This window comes from Epinephelus moara, chromosome 22 (assembly GCF_006386435.1).
Source record: "Epinephelus moara isolate mb chromosome 22, YSFRI_EMoa_1.0, whole genome shotgun sequence".
Classification (NCBI taxonomy): domain Eukaryota; kingdom Metazoa; phylum Chordata; class Actinopteri; order Perciformes; family Serranidae; genus Epinephelus; species Epinephelus moara.
The window spans coordinates 41,616,123-41,635,115 of NC_065527.1; the positions used below are offsets into that span (position 1 = coordinate 41,616,123).

At 35.6% G+C, this 18,993-nt stretch overlaps 1 protein-coding gene across 1 annotated transcript; it reads right to left on the minus strand.

The window, feature by feature from the left end:
* Window positions 1-231: 231 nt before the first annotated feature.
* On the minus strand, window positions 232-18,406 carry LOC126384354 (T-cell differentiation antigen CD6-like). Its single transcript, XM_050035372.1, has 13 exons — window positions 17,139-18,406; window positions 15,919-16,017; window positions 13,522-13,800; window positions 11,936-12,250; window positions 8,837-9,151; window positions 6,710-6,781; window positions 6,330-6,467; window positions 4,197-4,313; window positions 3,847-3,969; window positions 3,551-3,622; window positions 2,216-2,389; window positions 1,336-1,446; window positions 232-1,260 (listed from the first exon to the last, which is right to left on the minus strand). The coding sequence occupies exons 1-13, from the start codon at window positions 17,188-17,190 to the stop codon at window positions 1,172-1,174; spliced, it is 1,956 nt and encodes a 651-aa protein (XP_049891329.1). The 5' UTR covers window positions 17,191-18,406; the 3' UTR covers window positions 232-1,171.
* Between the last annotated feature and the right edge of the window lie 587 nt (window positions 18,407-18,993).

Here is an 18,993-nt window from a genome sequence, read left to right on the forward strand (position 1 = left end):
AATATAGAGATTATGTTGGAACTCAGTAGTTTGATTGTACTTAAATCCACAGGGAGATACATGACAAACATAAGCACATCATTTGAATACATACTAGTTATTACAAAAAATTGCTATGCAGACACATTAAATATATATTAAAAATACCATACATATGTTACAGCTATTTCTACATTCACTAAAGTTACTTCAACAACTTCTACGTTTGATTTACAATCTTTCAGGACGCTATTTTCGGTTAATGTCAGTGCACTGTAAAAGTTAATTTGCAGGGTCTTGAAACTAATCAATCAGAGTGGACATTTTTCAACACATATTTCTTATTTATATGGCAATGCAGCTAAAAGCAGGGACTGATCTGAAAAGTCCACTTCCAGGATGCTTGGACATGACACATTTCAGAGTGAGCTGTAACTTTTTAACACAAAACAGGAGCAAAATCACACATTACTCCTTCCACAACATCAAAATGTGCTTGTCATTTGTCTACAGGGTTTGATTTTTGGTCAGAAATGAATGGGTGCAATGCCTTTTTATAGCCAACTCTCAATGGCATTTGACTGTCAGATGTCTGAGCATCATTAAGTGCACCATAAGAGTGTTTTTTAAAACAGTCTGTGATCACAACTGTAAAAAACAAGGCAACAACTTGCCCATTGTGATAGGTAGGTTAATGGATGGGTAAACCTGCAGTGGGTTAATCATGTGTCAAGTTTCAACAACTGTACACTGAACTTATATTATTGCAGTTCACAGGAAACAGTGTGTTTGGTATGTTGCACATCAAAAGTCAGTCAGGAAATCTGTGTCAAAACTGTTGTGAATCTGGTTGAAAAGAACATTTTGTATTAAATGCCAAGGTCCCACACAACTCTTGCATCAACAGCATTGAATATTAACTACCGCACACAATGAAGTGTACAGTAGTTATTCAAATGCTGTTAAGACAATAGTTATGTAACCTAGACTTACACTTTTAAACCAAATTGAGTCCAGTTTTAACCCAAATTTATAGATTTATTTTAGCCTGCAAATCACCAAATGGATGCTCTTTGTGTTTCCTTAGTCTAGACAGGTGTTTCGTCTCACAGTACGTGTTTCCTCTCAGAGCAGTTTTGCAGCTTCAGTCCCACCCTCTCTGGTCTCTGAGAGCTGGAGTTGCGTCTTCTGTTTAGGTGCCGATGTCATCGTAGTCATCCTCAGATGAAAAGTTTTGGTCAGGGCTCACAGGGGAGTAGATAGGGCCATCATCTTCATCACCTGATTATCAGACAATAACAAAGATCAGGAAATGATATCGATACAATTTTTCTATATCTATTTTGAGACATTTACCTGAACTCTGCAGGTTTGTTGTTTGTCTCGGGTGAAGTGGATCTTTGCTGTAGGCAAGCCCTGAAGGGTCAAAAGCATTGTTGACAACAGATGACTGGCCGGGTTCTGAATCTATGAAACAGGAAATAAAACTTAATATACTGCATATGGTGTGAAAGCTTTCTGCGGTAGTTTCAGGTTGGCATTTGTCTTTCATATCCTCTATGTCAAGAGTGTTTTTTTCATTGACTCTATGCTGCAAACACCCACGGATGTAGTTTAGGGACTGTCCAAAAATGATTGATGAATCTTATATTCAAAAAGCTAAACCCTTCCCAGTATTGCGATTATTTGCTTTGGGGGAAAAAACTCTCAGAAAATCTCAAAATGATATGTGAGTATTGGCACAACTCATTACACCACTTTTTTACCAAAAAAATCATTACTACTATGAACTACAAGAGAAAACTGAATGAGAGGACTGATCCCACTCTCATGTTTGTATGGCAAATATGAAGTTACAGTTAGCAGCCAATTAACTGAGCTTAGTATATAGCCTTGCATAGGGTGATTATGTGCACAGGGGAAAACAAGTTAACAAAACACTTCTACTGGCTGTAGCTTCATATTCAATGGAAGGCAGGAGAGTGGTTTCAATCTTATCATCTTACAATTAGCAACAAAGTGTTGAACTATTCCCTTGATATTATAACAGAAAATTCCTGTTCCTGACAGGTATCAATACACACATTAGAAGTGGAATTAAAAATTGCCAAATTTATGGCTAACAAAGTTGTGAATATTACAGCCAAAATGTTTGTACAGGCCCTCAGTTTATTTTTACAGTAACTTTACAACATGATGCTGCTTGAATAAAAGCAGGTGAATTAATTCAACTGACCGGGAGTGACCATGACGTAACCGTTGTTTGTATTTTCGTAGAATTCCCCAGAGGAGGTACTGGAGGTTTCAAATGAGTCCACTGAGATCTTTGACACTCGGGCATATTGAGCCTCTGCAGGGCCGCCATTACAGCTTGTAAAGGCTCCCGTCGCTTCATTTGTGGGTTCAGGGACTGGAAAAATAAAATATTAAAGACAAAGAATAGTTAAAAAATAAAATCAAATGAATTATCTCTTGCAAAAGGGATAATGGAACTCTACAGTTAAAAACGAGAAAGTATTATGTATTGACTGTGTATGTAATTTCTATTAATGCAGACTTTGAAACAACAGAGTCATTTACAGATTGTACAAAACAAGATGTTACACTATTTTTTTGTAATGATAAAAACAACTCATTTAATTATGAGACATTTTAAATCATTTAAATGGTTAAAAATTGCTGCAACAAAATATCAACAAGTCTTTGAAGAACAGACCACAAGTATAAAATAGCTTTTATATTAGGGCATTGTGGAAACTCAGTAAAAATCAGAGTGGCTCTTCAGAGCTGAATCCTTTCAATATGAGGAGGATAAAATTACCAAATATTGCGATAGCCTGCATATCACAACAAATTTGTGTCATTTTTTTGTTTTTCTTTATCTGCGTGCGAATATTAGTGTGAATTTTAGGGTGTTTTATGTGTAGGTTGTTTATGAAAACTGAAACAAACAAATGTACCTCAAAAGATTTCATTATTAAATAAAGTTGAATATAAATGATATTTGGTAAAGGCATTTATGTATCCAGATGTGTTCAAAAAGTGTGAGACATCATTAAAACTCTGATGTCTGTGCCAATATGGAGGAGGAAAATTACTGATTATAGATTGATAAAAGAATAGATAAATATAAGAATAAATAAATGTTGAAATAACTAGACAAATGCACAAATAAATAAATAAAAGTTGATCATTAAAATAAATAGAAATATCTGTCTCAAATTTATACTACATTTTGGTACAGCTACATTTACTTATTTACATATTTCTGTGTCTTTATGTAAATGATGTAGGAGGTCCTAACCTCTGCATTCATTTCTTTATTTATGTATATATTTCCACATTTATTTCGGCATGTATTCTTTTATTCATTTATTTCTGTAAATATGTTTTTCTATATACACATTCATTGTTACTTATGTTATTCTTTGCCCCCATGCCATCCTTGACCCTCTGATGACTCCTGTGAACAGCACTACTGTATGGTGGAAATATTACTGTGTGAATTTGAAATCTGCAAAGTGTAATGTCTTTGTCTCTGTGACATCCTTGCAAGCCTACAGTGACTCACCTTCCTCAAAGAGGCTGTCAAGGCCTGATGGCCTCATCAAAGGGTTCACATCTGTTCTGTACCTCTGAGAATCTGGATACAAAATGATGCATACAAGGCATTGTTTGAATCACAAACCATCCTGCAAACATTCACTGCAAACAGCACGGATCTGCACAGACCACTCACACATATGCATGGCAGAGCAGCATTAACCGCAAAATGCAGAAACACAGCAGCGAGAAAACGTCTCAAGAGCAAGAGACTGAGAAACACATAAGAATAAGTACAAATGGAAATAAAAGAACGTAGCTCACTCCGAAAGGTTGACAAAGGGACAGATGGGTCAGTGCTTGGCTCATACTGCTCATAGTCTGTATCTACTGACGTGCTGTCAACACTACTAAGCTGGGTCCAAAGATACCTGGGGTTGGAGGGGGCTTTTTGGGACAAACACAAGAAAATGACTTGATGAGAAGACTATATGCTTTGCAAACGCTGTATAATTCTACAACTTTCTCACTATTGTGCATGTATATAAAGTCATATGCATATGCAAGGTAAAAAGAAAGAAGACTAAGTTGTGTTAGTATCCAAGGTATTAATTTATGCTCACACATTCAGTTTTTTTATTTAATTATATTCTTGTAAATGTTGACCCACTGACCTTCGGTTTGCAGTGGGTTGGGAGTAATCTTGATGAGGTCGACGGTTTCTTGGTAGTTGTTGTGATGATGTTCAGAGAGAGGTCTTGCACTGCTGCGCGTCTGCTGAAGCAAGAAAGCTGTGGACACAATTACCAAGATATAGATTATTATTATAATAAACTGCATGACATTTTGAACTCAAGCTGTGTGTTTAACTGTGTTTGGAGGATCTACTTTCTAATAGAAGTTTTTTTATCTTAAAAATTAGAGTTAGAGTTATTAATAACCCGAAGAGATGGGATTAAATTAGATATCGTGTGCTTGGAAAAACTGGAATACAATTGTAATAATATCAGGACACGTGAGATGGACAGTTTGCAGATATGTAGTTTGGAGTGAGATTAAAGATCCTCTCACACATGATTTAAGACACATAAAAGTACTCTGCTTTAAATAGTAATTTCTGTGTGGTATGTTTTTTAAACAAAAATTTAAATTAGCTTGTTATGTAAGACTTCCTCATTGAAAAATCCATAATCTATGCAAATATTGTGCATTTTAAAAGTTTGTTATGATTGAAAACTCCCTTTGCTGTGTATGAGCAGTGGAGGTTTCGAGTTTCCATATCACAATTTTTGCATATTGATCTATGACAATCTTCAAAACTTAATGCATCAGTGTCACAACATCCTGCCGATACATCCACATTTTAAACTCAGATTTAAAGGAACAGTGTGTAAGATTAAGGTGGATCTAGTGGTGAGGACTGCAGATTACAACCAGCTGAAACTTCTCCCAGTTAAAATTCCTTCAGAGTTCATTGTTCAGGAGGTTTTTACCGGGAGCCAAATTATCTGCAGACGTCTCACCATCTCCAAAACAAACAACCCAGTAACTGAAAGTGGTAAAAAAGCAGTTTTACGTTAAAAAATCTGGGTTTTACCAACAATCCTATCGTAGCTAACGACAATGGCTGATGCGAAAACAGGAATGGCCCTATGTAGAGCCAGTATTTGGTTTGTCCGTTCTGGGCTACTATAGAAACATGGGGATATTATATTCCATTTCTGCCAATGTATTCCCCTGAATCCTACACACTGGACCTGAACACAGAGAAACTTTCCTCCTTAAGTAGAATAAAGATATACTATGCAGGATCTTCCAGAAAAAAAAGAGACACAGTACCAAAGAAAACACAAATACAATGAGGTGAAATGCCGAACGAGAATGAATCTGTGGTTGGCTTTTACTTTCACTTTTGCTGAATGGTGTATTTATAAACAGTAACCAACAATCTTGCAGTGGATACCTTTAGTGTGAAAAAAAGTATTTTAATCATGAACTCTGCACACAAATCACTCTGCACAGTAAAGCTCAAACATTCAAGTAACAATAAGCAAAACACTTTTTTTAAGTGGAGGCAGACTATTTCAGGAAACCCTAACACCGTTTTAAAAAAAAGGCACCTAATCATATTTGGCCATTTAATGTTTTCATTCATTATCAGTAACTGCTTAAAAACCTGTTTAGGGTCACCTGGAGCTTTTCCAAGCTGACACTAGGCAAGAGGTAAGGTACACCCTGGACAGATCACAGGCCTGACACACACAGACAACCATTCACACACATTCACAGCTATGGACAATTTGGAGGCACCAATTAACCCAACCTGCATGTCTTTGGACCAGAGGAAGCCAGAGAACCTGGAGAAAACCCACACTGACACAAGACAACATACAAACTCTGCACAGAAGGGCCCCAGTCGGCCATTTAAAGTTTTGATCAAGTTAAATATAAATACTGATATAAAAGAAAAAAGATTTCTTAAAATGTGAAGAAAGTCCTCTACCACCCTGATGAAGGAAATGATGGCAAAAAATGTTTGTCAAATAAACATTATCTCATCTGATTACCATCATGAAAAGCACAAGTTATCTGGAACTGAAGCCACATAAAATTAAAAAATACAATATGATTTAAAAGATAATTTAGTCCACGGCTCCTAAAGACAAGACACACACTGTTCCTGAGATTCTGATGGTAATTTACGTGCAGAGCTGCTAAAACCACAGGTTAAAATGCTGCTGACTCTGTTTAAATGAACAAATGAAAGAAGTGAAATTGTAGCGCAGACAGCAATAAGGAGAACCAACCGTGTCTTCTTCTGTAGTGGCAGCAAAGCACTGAGTTTGTGATGAGAACCACGAGGAGCACAAGAGCCACAGCGATGGTGCCGAGCAACACCGGCGATGGTAGGAGGAAGCCTCCAGCATGACTGACTATGGTTGCACCTAATGGGATGGGCAGAAAGAAAAAATACACAAACTTTCTGGCAGTTTATCCAAGATTCAGTGTTTGTTATAACCTTTTCCTGTGACTTTTAAAACACACTGAGACATATTCTGTTTCCTTACTACTTACTACTTACCTTATTAAATAAGTGACAGAATATTCAATGTGACATTTATAGACACAATGTAATACGTGTCTGTTTTAGGTAAGATAAAAAAATAAAAAAAAATAAAATATTTACCAGTCGTCCAACTGGTCATTACAGTTGTATTAGCTGTGGTGGCTGTGGTGGGTACAGGAAACCCAAGGGAGCCTGCAGGACAAAAATATATTATCTATTTAAGTTCAACACAGTCACACATATGAGCTGACAAAGGAAGAGAAGAAATTCTTCACCTATTTTATCTATATAAGCAGAATGAGCTCAACATCAAGTTCATATTTCTACTAGAATTATATGAATATTAGAAAATAGAGAAAGAGATTGAAGTTGCGAATAAAATAAATAAATAAATCTAAATATTTTTAAAAGTAAGCTGTCTATACTTGGGTATATCATGCAGTCAAGACAGGTAAGTAAGTGTCGTTAAAAGGCAATTATTTATGACGCAAACACAAATGATTTTACACCATAAGTTTGGCCTCCATTATGACTTTTCAACATTAAGGTCATATTTCTAATAGAGTTATAAAATTAAAGTAATTAAATATACACATATTGAGTGCAGAATTATGGTCTTATAGTCTTACAAGTCTTACAAATGGCTAAAAAGTTGAAGATTTACAAAGAAGTTTGCTGTGTGTGTGTGTGTGTGTGTGTGTGTGTGTGTGTGCGTGTGCGTGTGCGTGTGTGTCATTACACAGATGAGCGAAAACTAACTTACGTTGAAAGAAGATAAAACAGACATTTTCTTTGATTAGGATCTCGTGAAAAGTAAAAAAAATATTTATTTTTATTTAATTTATTTCAATATTATTATATTTATTCATTTTTTATTTATTATATCCACGTGTGTTCATTTTATTTTACTACTCAATTTAATTAATAATTGCCATTTGCCACATAGATTGACATCATATATAAAGATGTCAATCTATGTGGCAAGTGGCAATTATTAATTAATCAATTTTTATATATCGTATTTATATAAAATTATTATTATTATTTTATTGTATAGGCAGTACAAGGGAGGGGTGGGGGATTGTTTTTCAGTGTTGGTAAGCAATACTTTTTTCTCTCAAATAAAAATGTGTTCAACAAAAAAAGTCTGGGGGGGTTACTCTCGACTCAGATCTTCTTTGACAATATTATATAAACCATCTATTTCCATCTTAGAAATATCTCCAGAGTTACACCCCATCTGTCAATATAGGATGCAGCAAAACTGACATATGCCTTTATCTTCTCACGACTGGATTACTGTAACACTGTGCTCACTGGCCTTCCAAATACATCAATTAGCTAACTTCAACCCATACAAAATGCAGCAGCTAGAGTTCTAACAAAAACAAGGATAAGAGAATATATTACTCTGATACTCGCCTCTATTCACTGGTTACCTGCATCATATAGGATTGATTTTAAAGTTCTTCTACTGGTTTTTAAAGCTCTTAATGATATGTCACCCTCATACATGACAGACTGTCTGTTACACTCCAAATCATGCACTATGATCATCAGACTCTGGGCTATTACCAGTTACAATGACTCACGAAATGTTGCTAAAGCAGCCTTTAGTGCATATGCCCCCAAATTACAAAACACACTACCACTGCATATTTGAAAGTCAGCTTCTCTAGGTGTCTTCATGAAACAACTCAAAACACACCTTTTTACTCTGGCCTTCTATTAGATCAAGAACCTCGTCTTTTATCAGCTTTGCATCCCTTATGCCACTGTTGTATTTAATCATGACTTGGTTTTGATTAATTGGTCGTATATTGATACTGTCTTATTATCTCTGGTTTTTGGGCTTTAAATATTGTAGTGTTTTGCATTTTTTTTTTTTTTTTAAGATTTTTTTGGGCATTTTTGCCTTTAATGGACAGGACAGGTAAGCATGAAGGGGGAGAGAGAGGGGGGATGACATGCAGCAAAGGGCCACAGGCTGGATTCGAAACCAGGCCGCTGCGGCAACAGCCTTGTACATGGGGCGCCTGCTCTACCCACTAAGCTACCGACGCCCCAGTGTTTTGCATTTTTTATCTGATCTTCTCATTCTTATACCTCATATTGCTCTGTGTTCTCCTTTATGCTTTTATGTGTTTCTTTGTCTTTCTCGATGAAGCACTTTGAGCTGCAATCTGTGTAAAGAGCTTTATAAATAAAATAATTATTATTAACAACCACAAACACTTTGTCACTCACCTTTACAGATGACACCAGATGCTTTTGAGGTTGCGCACAGGTGTGCTAGGTTGACATACTCGTCGCACTCGAATAGACTCTGCATGTTTCGATCACATTGATAGAACCACAGTGACCCGTTGTTGTGGGCAAGAGGAGGAACAAACCGGGTGAATTGCTGCGGCTCTGTTCCACACTGCAGCATGGAGCACACCATGGAGGCCAGGTTCACATTCCAGCAGTTATCACACACTGTACCCCAGCTGCCATTACGGTGGATCTCCACTATACCAGAGCAGTGGTCCAGACCTCCAGTCAGTCTGACTGCTCTCATCTCTGCACAGAGACACACAGTAAATACAAACTGAGAAACTATTGTAGGACAATAAATATGACGTTCTCTGCATATGTTGAGTAAATGATTGATTATTATAATTGAGGACACCGAAGTTATGTCCTTGATTATTTTGATTTGGAGTGTAGTTCACATTTTGCAATTATAACTGACATAGTGTGCATTATATGGTCAAATTACAGTTTGACTATATTTTGTTCGACAAAAATCAATGATTATAGCATTTAGTCTTTTTCCAACATTTTTTACCTGAATTGGTGTGCAATCGAAGGATTTGCACTTAATTGTCGCTTAATATAAAGAAAACTAAATTTATAGTTTTTGGAAATAGAACAAAAAGAGATGGGGACATTGAGTTAAAGATTTGTAATGATAAAATTGAAAGAGTTTTTGAGACTAAGTTCCTCGGGGCAGTGATAGATGATAAATTAACATGGAGACAACATATTGATTATATAAAAAGTAAAATATCAAAATCAATAGCAATCCTGTATAAATCTAAGGATATACTAAATTATAAATGCTTGTATATTATTTATTGTTCACTTATACTTCCATATATGTCGTACTGTGTAGAACTGTGGGGATCAACTTTTAAAACAGCTATCAACTCAATAATTGTGTTACAAAAACGAGCTATTCGTCTTATCAATAAGGCTGGTTATTATGATCACACAAATCCATTGTTCATGAAGTCACATGTTTTGAAATTCAGTGATTTGGTTTATTTTAAAATAATGCAAATAATGTACAGAGTAAAAACAAAGTCACTGCCGGATACAGTACAAAGATTCTTTTCTGTGCGGGAGGGGAAATATGGTTTAAGAGATGTTTCTAAGTTTACTGTCCCAAAAGCTAAGAAGGGAATTAAAAGAAGATGTATTTCTGTTGTTGGGGTTAGATTTTGGAATGATGCTGATTTAAATTTACGGATGTGTAACTCATTGTTGATTTTTAAACAAATGGTTGTTAAGTCTTTTTTTGAGAGTTATAAATTGGAATAGTTTTTTCTTTTTTTCTTTTTTCATATAAATGATGTTTGATGGGTAGCTTAATTTAGGATTTATGTAGGGTAGGCAAATATAAGCATTATGCTTCAGCCTATAACTTTTCAGTCATTACCATCATATATTAATTAGCATTTTTTGTGTGTTAGCTAGAAAGTTTATATTTATGATTATTATTGTTGTTGTTGTGAAAATCTGTGTATGTTCCTATGTTGTGTGTGATGATGATGACTGAATAAAACATACATACAATTAAAAAAAAAAAAAAAAAACTTTCAGCCCACAGATGGCTATGAAGTGGAAATTTCTGCCTGTCAGTCACTTTTTGCCAGATTGGAATATCTCAACAACTTTTAGTTAGCAATAAATCTTTGTTCAGACACTGATGGTTCCCGGAGGATGAATCATATGGTGTTCCTCTGATTTTACCTCTTGTGCCACCACGTCATTGACATTTGTGGTTTTGAGTGACATTTCTATCAATTTCTAACATTTTCTATTCAACTATCGGAAGGATTGCCATGCCATTTTGGTACAGACATTTATGCCCTATTAGAGTGAACTGTATAAACTGGGGTGATCCCCTAAATTTTCATCTTCATCTAGTGTCATCATGAGTCTGATAATTTTTCCCAGTACTTTAATTTATGAGCAAATATCTACAAAACTAATGACATACCCATCAGTCTCAATTGTACTTTTGGTTTAGGCAAATTAGCTAATGTTAGCATGCTAACTTGTTAGCAAGATGGTGAACAACATGATAAAAAATGTTATACCTGCTAAACACCAGCATGTTTGTTGTTCATTTATTGTTTTAGATACATATTTATACCATCATATTTAATTTGATTGATATCTACTTAATTGATGTTACAGTTTATTAGGTTTAAGAAAAGTTTTTCTTAGATTTAATTTACTTACTTTTTTCAAATTTTGTTTACAATGTCTATTATAATGTCTATATTTGGTGCTTAACATCAGCATATTAGCACTGTCACTGTGAGCATGTTAGTAAAGACATTATCAATAAATTGTACTAATAAATCTTTTGGGTTACGGGAAAAATCTTACCTATAGTTGGAAAATTTTATACACATAAGGCAAAATTCTCAATGTCCTTCCCAAACCTTATTATTATTATCATTTGGTTAAATTCAATTTGCATATAGATACATTAATCCTAATGGGGAAAAAATAAAGAGAATGCACATTTTATACACTCAGTCACCCCCTGATTAGGTTATATTTATTTTATTTATTTACATTTATTTACTTTTTCATATTTATTTTGACTGATAACTACTCACTGGAATGTTTAATTGTGATAATTAGAATAAATATTATGAAAATAGCCTACCTACATGACCTGATGAATTTCTGTTTGGTCACAATGATCAATGAAGAGATAGAGAAAAAAAAACTGTTAGCATGCTAATGTTAGCATTTAGCTCAAAGAACTTAGGTTTATGGCCTGAATAAAGTTAGGGCCTCAGAGCTGCACGCTAAAGACTGTTACTTTTGTTCGCTTTGGATGTTTTATAACTCTTAACAGAATAGTATGCCATAGAAAGAAAGTCTCAACTCAACTTTGTGTTTTGGGGGATTTAAAGACTCCAGAAAACTAGCTGGTGGACTTGAGGTAATGTTACAGATTTCTTTGTCAGATTTCTGTTTTCAAGGTCAAGACTGATTTAAGATGCTCAGCTAGTGTTGCCATCGGTTATTTCCTGTTCTTGTCTGTGTATGTGCTGTAACCTGAGCAAACAACCCCGGCATCCTCTTTGTGTCCGCAGTCTGTCTCGTCCTGTGCGGCCGGACAGGCCCACAGGTTCTCCTCCCTGCCGGTACAGTTGAGCTCGTCCAGGTGGACGGGTCCTTTGCCCTGGGGGAAGGAGCCACCCTGTCCCGTCACATTAAGGGCGTAACCGCAGCCGAGCTGGGCGCACACCACGTCTGCATCCCGCAGGTCCCACTGGTCGTCACACACGGTGCCCCAACTCCCATCTCTCCACAGCTCCACCCGTCCAGCACAGCGGTCTGGGCCTCCTGCCAGCCGAACATTGTGGTGGCCTGAGGAGAACATACTGTCAGCCTCTGGTACTGTTCATGATGAAGGGCTGAGATATAGCCCTGGGAAATAGTTTTATGCCAGTTGTATTTGATAATATTTACAGTAGGCTAACTGCAAAATAGAAGTGTCAGATTCATTTGAATCCTTACATATTAGTCAGTTTATCCATCCTTTATTAAGGCAAGGCAAATTTATATAGCACATTTCATACCCTGAGGCAAAGCCAAGTGCTATAGATTAGTCATTTCAAAGTTAATTGCAGCCCAATCACAAAGCTGCCTTAAAGTGCTTTACAAATAATTAATTTAATTCAATTTTAATTTCAATCTGATTTATAAAGTCCAATATCACAAATCACAATGAGCCTAATCAACTCAAATAAACATATAATTCATAATTAGGGCAGGAATCAGACTTATCAGCATGTGAAAAACTACACTTTTTTGAACTTAACTAAAACAATACTACAATGTACAAAAAACTGCATTCAAAATCTTACAATCGTAAAAGTAGGCAAGTAGGCTATATTAGCAATAAAAGTACTCATTATGCAGAGTGGCCCATTTAATAATACTACTTACTATTATTATTTTTAATTAATTGATTGATTAATTAACAAATACTATGATTGTTATATATGTATATTAGTTGATTTATATTTAGTATTGATAATCTGAGTCTGTAACCAATAATAAATGTAACTGCAATCAGTTACTGTTGTTACTGAGAAAACATATGTAATTAAATTACAGTTAATCAAAATACTGGTGATTACAAAGAGGTTACACCTGAATATATTCTTTCATTAAATAGTTCAAATGTAGAGTAAAATGTTCATTCTGTGCTTTGCATCTTTTCACCTTGCAGGAATGCTTTCTTTTGGCAGAGCGTATTTCTGGACATTTTTCAGCTCATTGCCCAGTTTAAAACATTTGTTAGGAAAGTAATCAAGAGAGTAATCAAATGTAATAAGTTACATTATTTGATTAAGTAAGTAAAATACTCATTGCAGTTACATACAGTTAGTTACTTATTACAGTTTTTATTACAGTAACGTATTACATTTAAAAAATGAACACTCACCTCAAAACAGAATTAGAGTGAATGTACTAAGTCAGACTAAAAAGTTTTTTAAATGAGATAGGCCGACATAACTAGCTCAATTTAGAAGTAAATGTATCAATACAGGTTGTAAAGGAAAATTAAATCAGAATTTTTTTTTAATGACAATTCTATAATCAGTATACAATATATTAGAGAAAAGCCTTACCACAAACAACATCAGCAATCACAGTGCAGTTCCCTCTCACACTCTGTAAACAGTTCTGCAAACGACCATCTTCGTACACACAGTGTTGAAAGCATGTGGTATTGGGAGGTGAACTGGTTGTTTTCTCATAGACGCTGCCACAGTCAAGTTCCTGACAGATCTGTTCAAGCAACATGTCTGTAGAGCCTGCTGGTAATGCCACCACATCACTGTTCCTGTTTCCAGGAATCCTGAGTGCAAAGTGGCATTTACCAGATAGTTTGTGGACATAAGGGTCACCTGAGGACACACAGAAACAGAAACACAAAATGATTTATGTGGTGATTATTCCCGTATAACTCAAAAGTATCAATTTTTGATCTCTTATTCAGGTCAGTTTCTCAATAATTTATAACTTCTCTCCCCGTCTGTGTTTTACTGAACTGAACATGTCACATAACCGTTACATTTTTTTTTTTTTTTTTTAAACTAAGTTATTTCTCAAAACAGCTGGGCACCCTAGCTCCTAGCAAACGTTACTCAAACAGGAGGCAGTAGGACTTTGTTGAGGACTATTTTTAACTGCGGATTAATACATATTTGGTGCTCTAAACCAAATGGCCGTGCTGTTTTTGTCACTGGTAGTGACAGTGGGCCTCATTTACTAATATGTGCATAGAAATGTTCTTACTTTGTGCACAATAAAGTGTGCATGCGGAGTTATTGTCAGGTTCATGATGCATGTGCACTGGCCAGTTTTGTTCACAGTGCGTATGTTAGTGAATCAAATCATTCTAAATTGACAGGCTTTTATTTAGCCTGTGTAAATACATTTACCTAGAGGTGCATCATAAAGAAAGCAATGGAGTTGTTTCCACACAAAAATAAGTGAATGCCTCAGCAGTCAGAAACGGCTGACAAGCCATTCGTCTTTCTCTTCAAACATGTTATGTCGGTCTTTGAAGATGCAATCTCTCCTGAAGGCACAGGCTGCAATGTCTTCCAGCAAGGCCATATATCTTAACACCTGATGTGAAGTAAATCAGGATCTTTTATATGCCCTGAATGTCTGTTAATTGACCAACAATTAGCATTTGTTATATGCGCAATTTCATGGCACAAGAAATTGGTGATAGTGTCATTATTATTACATTTTCTAAGACAGCCGGGGCCTCATCATTTGTGTGTACGCATGATATGAGGCAGTTCTAAATTTGTTCAAAGAGTACAAACAAAATTCAGGTAAGAAAATATTGATGAATCCCGTATTAATGCATAACACATGCGTACACACAGTTTAAGCACAGATTTGTGTGTATGCACTGATGAGGCCCAGTGTGAGCATTATGCCTATACAAAACACTGCATCAACACATTTAACCACACTGAGCAGTTACTCCTTTGAAGAGTAACCACTTGACCGAGTGTCAGATTTTTGTGTTTTTTATGTGGGTCAGGATTAGCTGTAATCCTCCAACTTCTATCTTCTTCTAGAAGATATCGAATTTTCCCCAGAAGACCTTTACCATCAATGTTGTCTTTTCCTGTGGATTGAGCTGGATCTTAAGCCCTGTGTGCTTATTTCCTGAGCCCATCACTATCTAATTCTCTATATTATCATCTGTATTTCCGTAACATGTACATGTGGTCCATAACATTTAAAGTTATTTTGTTAGGGGGAAAAGGATTTTCTAAATTACATTACAACTTTTTATAGCCTTTTAGGGTGGCATCATCTTTTTTTCTCCATTTTTGGAGTTATTTTGTGTCTCTTTGCAGTTCCATTGCATTTCTTTGTGTTCTATTTGAGTTTCCTCCTGGTCGCTGTATGTTAATTGGAGTGACATTTTGCAGGTACAAGCCAGGCCAGTCCCTGACACTTTGGGCTCATGAGCCTGGGCTCGATAGGCCTGTTCAGTTATCCATGTTGCATGTCATTACAGTTGCCTATTTCACTAAAACCATTGACATTATTGCTTTGGCAAATAAGATTTCAATGATTCTGAATGTCCAAACTAAAAGATTGGCTGAACTATAACTGACCCCTAATGTAAATTTATTGAACTGAGATGTTTCAGGAACAAAACCGTGTTATCGTGGGTGCACTTGGGTACACTGCCACAGCAGCAAAGATTGCTTGCAGAGCAAACCAGAACCTGTGTGGGAGAATGCTTTGCTATCTCACTGTTTGATTTGCACCTGCAAGTTTGACAGCGATCACAAGCAGGTCACCCCACATCCTGTGACAGTAAGAGCGAGAATATTGACACATTCTCTGCATAAAGTGTGTATCCTGATTCTAGACAGAAAGTGGTATAAAATCTGTTATAGCTATGTGTTTGTGTATATGCACGAGGAGGAGAAAGATTATCTCCTAGAAAAAAATTTATTTGCACAGCGGATAACTATTCCACTTACTGTTGAATTCTTCATGTGTTCTCCCTCTTGTGTTATTTCCCTCCACTGTCACCTGGACATGAGTTGGGTCTGTTTGAGTGGATGTTTGGTTCTGAGAAGCTGAAAAGATAAGCAAAAAGACTCATAACTTTCACTGTCAGCAACAGTCAGTAACATAAAACCTATGGTGACCCACCACACCACAAATGTGTACCGCAGGAGTAACCAGCTGACAAATGTATGACTTTTATGTTGCAGCACACAAATGGAGCGCAGTTTCAGTGAAACACAACAAGATACCGCACCACAAATAAATTACCATATCTGACATTTAATTTTCCACATTTTACCTTTTACACCACTTTTATCTGTTGTTTTCTTACATCTAACTGAATCTCCCAGAACAAAGGATAAAAATGGTTCAAAAGTTTCAAAGATTTATTTGTCACACATGTGCTCCTAATGCTGTGCTAAAAGATTAGTGTTGAAAATGAGGATTAGAAAAGTAAATTATCGAAAAATTAAAGTTGAAAATTTATAAATAGGTGTAAAACAATTACAATGTACACAAATGTGCATTTTCAGCTTTTCACACAGAACTTTATCGCTCTGCATTTTCATCTTTTTAATTATTTTAAACCTTCACACAATTTCTGTAAATAACATTTTGTCCAGAGCATTTTCTATGAAAAAAATGGTTCTCCAAATAAAAACGATACACTTGTAAATGTCCAACCTACAATAAATAAATAAATAAATAAGAGCAAATACAACAGGACCAACTTTAAATTTAGGTAAACAAGCTGTATTTCCTCTAAAGTACAGTGAATAAGGTAAAGCCATATAAAGCCACAGAATACTTTTGCCAGTATTTTACCGCAGCAGTTTGCAGTGTGTTTCTTTGTCCATGTTAAATTTATAGTGTTACTTATAATAAATAGCGGCATAAGAATAGTAAAATGTAAGACAATATCAGCTTCTACATTTTCCATCACTGAAAACTATTCACATCTTCTTTCCGATGTTTATAATTTCAGTTTTAAATGTAATGATGTCATTTATGTGCTGCTGGTGTTAACACATTTAGAAAAATAATAGAGTTAAATATAGTTAAAATCTATTTTCTCAGTTACAGATGGTTTCAATAAAGCCATGATAAAGTCCATCACTTACAGCAAAATCATCACTTTGTAAATATTTTTTAAATAAAGTTTATACATGTAGAAAACAGAATACGTTACCTTGACAAAGACAGCTCAGTTGGATAATTAAAATGCATTTCAACAGCTGCATGGTCACAGAAAGGGGGAAACAGCCTCTGTTGTCTCTGCTGAAACTGTGTCATTTAGTTCAACATCAGCATCTGTCTGCACTAAGTGTGACTTCCTCTGTTCCTCTGCATATTTGATTGACAGAACTTCCCATTTAACACAGTGCATCAGGAAGTGAAGGGTGTGGCTTTGTTACTGATCCTGTTATATCAGGAGTCAATCCACATGCACGATGCCAAAACATGCGACATCAGAAGCGTATTGTACTAACAATTTACTTTGTTCTGTCGTTGATATAGACTTTACATTTAGAGTTGTATGTGATGTATGCTGTGAAGCAAATGGCATTAAATTGCTGCTGTAATGTTGAGATTAGAGAGCAGAATTTATAAATATAACTATATTAAAATTACCACAGGACTTATATTGCAGTTACACACATGTTTTTGTAAGGTATGAATTATTTTAGATAAATTGTTTGAATCTAATGATGCTAAATGTTATACAGCATGTTTCTGCTGTTGTCTTTTTATGTATGGAAAAATTTTATAATCAGCATAATACCTGATGGCACATCAACAGTCATGTAATCATATTAATGGGATATAAGGAAAAGAAATAGTTTGACAGAGCTTCAAAAGGCCTCGCTTAAAACTACATTTAACCAGAGGAGGGCGACATTATTCAGTTCTATTGTGGGGGGTGATGAGGCCCCTTTTTTGAGAGACAGTGTGGATCTCTTTTAGCCCACTTGGGCTATTCTTCCAAGAGTCCATAGCATAAAAACATTACAAAATAAACACAATACAGTATAACTGAAACACAATACAATATAGAACAGACACAAACCAAAAAACATACATACAACACATGGATGGTATTATACACACACAACAAAGCCTATACAGATAATATTACATAGAAGCTATACCCTCAATCACAGTCATACAATTACAATAAAACTTCAAATACTCTTTAAAAAATACCCCTAATGTTTTGTTTAAAATATTTTTCTGGTAAATTCCTAATGAGATCAGGTAAACCATTCCATAACTTCACAGCACGAAAAACAAAACATCCTTTTACCAGTTACAAACCTAGTCCTGGGTAAAACATAATCACTTGTGCTAGCTGCTCTTGTGCTGACTAAATGTCTATCTTTCACCTGCTGGAACCTGCTTATCAACAGTCTTGGCTTCTTTTTAACATGTAAGTTATGAAATAATTGAAGAACATCTCTAGCTATTATGTCCCTGATATATGACCACTCTAGTATTTTGTATCGCTCTTCAATAGGAGTATCNCAAACCTAGTCCTGGGTAAAACATAATCACTTGTGCTAGCTGCTCTTGTGCTGACTAAATGTCTATCTTTCACCTGCTGGAACCTGCTTATCAACAGTCTTGGCTTCTTTTTAACATGTAAGTTATGAAATAATTGAAGAACATCTCTAGCTATTATGTCCCTGATATATGACCACTCTAGTATTTTGTATCGCTCTTCAATAGGAGTATCATTTGGACATCTAAGAATAATTCTTGCAGCCTTATTTTGTGCAGCTTGGAGTCTACTTATTTCTCCCACTCCAGCATTACCCCAAACCGCAGCACAATAATTCACCTGACTCGCAATTAAAGCGTGGGTCACTTGTCTTAATATTTTTGTGGATAAATATTTGGCTATTCTACCTACCATAACAGCAGTCTGAACCAGCTTCTTACATAGATTAGATATATGTGGTGTCCAAGACAGATGACTATCAAGTTGAACACCTAACAGTCTAGTCTCATCTATTTGTTCGATCATTGTACCATTTGTCATGAGC

Coding starts and splice junctions, on each gene's coding strand:
- LOC126384354 (XM_050035372.1), bottom strand. CDS start 17,190: ATGCAGCTGTTGAAATGCATTTTAATTATCCAACTGAGCTGTCTTTGT. Junction 9,152..11,935: donor TGCCGGGGTTGTTTGCTCAG/GTTACAGCACAT, acceptor GTCTCTGTGCAG/AGATGAGAGCAGTCAGACTG. Junction 4,314..6,329: donor CCACTACAGAAGAAGACACG/GTTGGTTCTCCT, acceptor TTGTGTCCACAG/CTTTCTTGCTTCAGCAGACG.